The sequence below is a fragment of the Triticum dicoccoides genome, chromosome 1B (assembly GCF_002162155.2).
Source record: "Triticum dicoccoides isolate Atlit2015 ecotype Zavitan chromosome 1B, WEW_v2.0, whole genome shotgun sequence".
NCBI lineage: Eukaryota > Viridiplantae > Streptophyta > Magnoliopsida > Poales > Poaceae > Triticum > Triticum dicoccoides.
The window spans coordinates 184,577,648-184,582,015 of NC_041381.1; the positions used below are offsets into that span (position 1 = coordinate 184,577,648).

Here is a 4,368-nt window from a genome sequence, read left to right on the forward strand (position 1 = left end):
GACTTGCATCTTTTCTTTACTTGCAATTTCACTAGAGCTATTTGGTTCCTATTTGGTCTCAAGTCTGATGAGTTCAATCATAACTTATATCCTTCTGATGTGATTCAAAGGATTTTATCTTCTCATCATGCTGACTTAGATCTGGATACCAGTTTCACGTTGCTTTGGAATATTTGGAAAGCGAGGAATGATCTTCTTTTTAATAAGAAAAAATGGAGTATTATGCAAGTTATATATGCTACAAACGCTATGCTAAATGCGGAGTTAATGGAGGAGAAGGCGGCGGCTCACATCAACCCTGCAAACAATAATATTTCTCCTTTTCACGTTCAAAATATATAGTTCCAAAATGCAGGTCTTTTGGCGTACAATGATGCTGCGTACAATCCGGAAATTGCAAAAGAAGAAGCTGGTCTTGGAGTAGAAATGTTAGCAACAGCCATACTGTATTTGCTCAAGTTGCTGCAAAAAATGTTTGCCCTGTTTTGCAGGCTAAAGCTATTGGATTATCACTGTCGGCTGAGGTGGTTAAAGCTCTAGGATGGAATACTGCTATTTTCTTATCTGATTGCAGGAATCTTGTCCAGGTGGCTAAAGCAAGAAACCTTTTAGAGAGTCCAGGAGATTGGAGGATAAGACCTATGCTTGCTGAATTTCTTAATCACACTTTTTTCTTTCATCATGTGAAGTCAGGTCTATACCTAGGAATGGGAATGTCATTGCTCATTTCCTAGCTAAGAAAGCTTTTATGCAAAAAGTTGTCTCTAGTTCTTTAATCTTATGCAGCAAATCTTAGCAAGCTTTGAACTCTATCTCCTTTCTTTTTGGAAAGTTGATCTCTGTACACTGTTTGGGTTGCAAATAAATAAAATCAAGGGCTCTCTTTGAGGGCCTATATGTTTTCAGAAAAAAATCGGGATCATCCGGTATCATCCGACACCAGTCGAGAGGAACCCCAAAAAAAAAACCAGTCGAGAGGAAGTTTTTCTCGCGGCAGCAGAGCGGTGAACGGCGGCGGCGAAGGAGACCCTCCCCTGTGATTTTCGGGAGGGGATGGAAACCCTACCTTATGAGATTCGTGAGGCGACGGAAGTACTGGACAAGGGTCTTCGTGCCAGAGCTCGGGAGGCCGAGCAGCAGAGCAGGACGCAGAGATGCGGGACACGGCTTCCCAGCGCGGAGGAGGCCCGAAGCGAAGGCCCGGACGATGCCGACCGGATCCAGGAGATTGCGGAGAAGCAGGCGATGGAGATGATCCAATGGTACTATGATAAGCTCAAGGAGAAGGAACCGGATTCTTATCAAGACTCGTCTGATTATGAAGTCTCGTCATCGTCTGATGACGAAGACTCGTGTGAGTCTGATGAAGATAGGTGTCGCCGTGACTGGAACCGTCTATACGCCGGCGTGTTCGGCTCCTTCGATGATATCAGTAAGTCCTTCCGCCTAATTCGCTTGGCAACAATGAAAACCGCCATTGATGCACATGCTTATCAAAATCCCTCGTTTTTATCCGTGCAGCGTCTATCCCAGCCATGCGTTACACGGACAAACCTGCGCCTCCCAACTCCGCCTGGGAGGATGACACTCTACATATCTTTTCAATTGAAGTCATGGGAAGAGAGCAGCAAAAATTAGAGCGGCCGCTGGATGTGTTTGGTATGGTTGCTGCACGCGACTCGCTGGACCACAATCGCAACATTATCTTCAGTCGTGAACGGGACAATCCTCAGACCATCAGTGAGGAGGTTTGGACTCTCACTCGGGCAACTTTTAATGATTATTAGTTAACATAGTTACTAGTTAACTTCTGTTTGCTATTATGTGATTTATAAGTATATAATGTGCTTGTTTTTATACTCATCAACTGTACTACATTGTTGCCCATGGGTTTAATTAATTGTTTGGTGCAGAGTCCCTATCTAGAACTCACAGGCCCTACACGTGCTGTTGTGGTGTCGGATCGTGCGGACTTTGAGGTTAAGCTGAAAGTGAAGGGCGCTAGTGAATCCGAGGATGAATATTTAAGCTGTGTTTCTATTCCCTACAAGATCTATTCCAGACCCACTCGTTCACGCTTGGGTAATAAGCTTGAGACTAGCAAGCTCACCACACTCAAGTTCACATTTGGCTTCATTGTCAACTCTGTGGAGGCCACGATCAGCGTGAGGGTTATCAGTGGATCATGGCCACAGAGTTCTCGAAGTTTATTTACTGCCAGCACCGCCAGCATAGATCACATGGAAGTCGCGTTGCTCGATTTCGGAGGCGACGGACTGCCTGTTGCCGCTGATGGCAAGGTTCAGCTTTCACGCCGTGTTGCTTCCGTCGAGCTTGCTGGTGAGCTGAGAGTCTCCGCCGAGGCACAGTGTGAAGATGAGACTTCGACTGATGTCAAAGCTTTTACACCAAGGAAGGCCAGTAGAAGCCATGGTATCCTCAACGTTGGCTCCTGTAAGATGAAAGTCACGGTTGCCTGGTCTCTTTTCGACTGCGGCCCATTTGGGTGATGCTATGCTTTTGTGAGCTGTGCTGCAGTAGTGCCATGGTTGTTGCTCACTTATCCTGTTGAATATGCTCGTAGTGGTAATTTGCATATATGAACTAATGATGATACTCGACAAAGATATTGTTTTAATTATCTCCTTGTGTAGTCCTGTTTGGTGAATCCTACCATAGTTGACTTGCGGAACGTTTTTCTGTTTGATGCTTAAGTGAACATGTTGAACACCCTGGGAGCGCACACCAGTCACCGGTCTTTATGCAGGATTGTGTCAAAATCCACTTAAAAAATCAATGGCAATCAAATGGCATTTTACCTCCAGTGGTCACTCACATTTATCACACGGACTCATTATCCATCTGCAGGAACGGATACAAGAGTCGGCCTTCAATTGCATGCCCAAAACGTCCGGCCTCATCCGGATATATTTGAAGTGCAAATCCAAAATCGTTTGGATACATTCAAAGTGCAAATCGTCCGGCCTCAGCCGGATACATTTGAAGTGCAAGTCCCAAAACGTCCAGCCTCATCCGGATACATTTGAAGTGCAAATGTTGATCCTAATAGCAATTTGACGAGGAAATCAAAGTGCATATGTATGCAATCTTTTGAAGTGTAATAAACAACGGATATTCCCAGACTGGTTGTCCGTGCCTCCTTCCTTATCACTTTGCCGTTTGCTCCTCCACGGCGCCCACCTCTTGCATCTCTGTCGTCAAGTGCTTCAACATCCTTGCATAGACGGCTTAGCACGATCTTCGCCGCATCGGGATCTAAATCGTCCATCTTCATGGTCAATATTTTTTTTTTTTTGAAACAGTCGCAAGCTCAACCCTCCTCTTCAAGCTTGGTTTTCTTCACATCGAGCTCGGTCTTCTTCTTTTCCGAAGTTAATCTTCTTCTCCATCGCTGCCATGAAGATGTCAAACCTCTCTGATTTCTTTTCCTCCTTGATGTCATAGCGATTGACGCATGCCTCCTTCACCATGATGTCCTTGAACTTCTCTATCATCTTGGTCGCCGTCCCTTCTCGCTTCTCCTTCTCATACTTCCTCCTCCGGATCCCCCTTTTGACCATCTTCATCTTCATTGTTGATGCCGGCAGTAGTCTTGGTGCTATGGGCAATGGATATGAGTCACTTTGGTTGCCCATTCAACTTTAACCAACAATGCATGAGGATGAAGTTTCTTTCCACCTTCAAGCACAATGTGACCGCATGGAAGGGCTGCAAAATAGGACATGGTCAACAAGTTACATATCTGGCCAAATGACCAACACATGGAACAATTTACTTGCTCGAAATTTGCACACCACTTGGCCACCGGTTTTTGAGTATATTGAGATGACCACAATACTTGCTCACAGCTCTTGGATGGTGTACCATCGATAGGTGAGCAATTTGGCGTATGATCTCAGATCGCTTCTGTGCGGTAGGTATCGGAGTTCTAGTGCTCATGGAACCAAGTATGAACATTGGACCAAAGGGTTGGGCATCTTTGCTCCATGCCTTGAAACGGATCAATACCCGTGGCCAACCAAACATCATACAACAATTCGTCCTCCCTAAAATTGAAACTTTCTCCCCATCCCTTCTTCTTTGGGTCGGCACTGCCAGCCAATCATTCGGATCAAGGCCCGTCTGCTCGATCCAACTGCTAGGTGTACGTGTCTGGCTGCTCGGTATACAACTCTGTCTGAGAATCATTCACTTGTTTGTCCTCGAAGCCATCTCCGGAGAGGGTGATGTCCAACATATTTCCATCATCTGTCGGCGTCGCCTCCGACCAAGGCATACCGGCGAATAAAGAGTGGGCACCTAGTTGATCCACGTCTGACGTATGTGACCGGAGCGGACATCCGCGAC

At 45.8% G+C, this 4,368-nt stretch overlaps 1 protein-coding gene across 1 annotated transcript; it reads left to right on the top strand.

Annotated features, from left to right (window-relative positions):
• The first annotated feature begins 963 nt into the window (after positions 1-963).
• Positions 964-2,670, top strand: LOC119327272. Its single transcript, XM_037600447.1, has 3 exons — positions 964-1,432; positions 1,522-1,748; positions 1,914-2,670. Exons 1-3 carry the CDS (start codon positions 1,054-1,056, stop codon positions 2,508-2,510), a joined length of 1,203 nt encoding a protein of 400 aa, XP_037456344.1. The 5' UTR covers positions 964-1,053; the 3' UTR covers positions 2,511-2,670.
• The last annotated feature ends 1,698 nt before the right edge of the window (positions 2,671-4,368 follow it).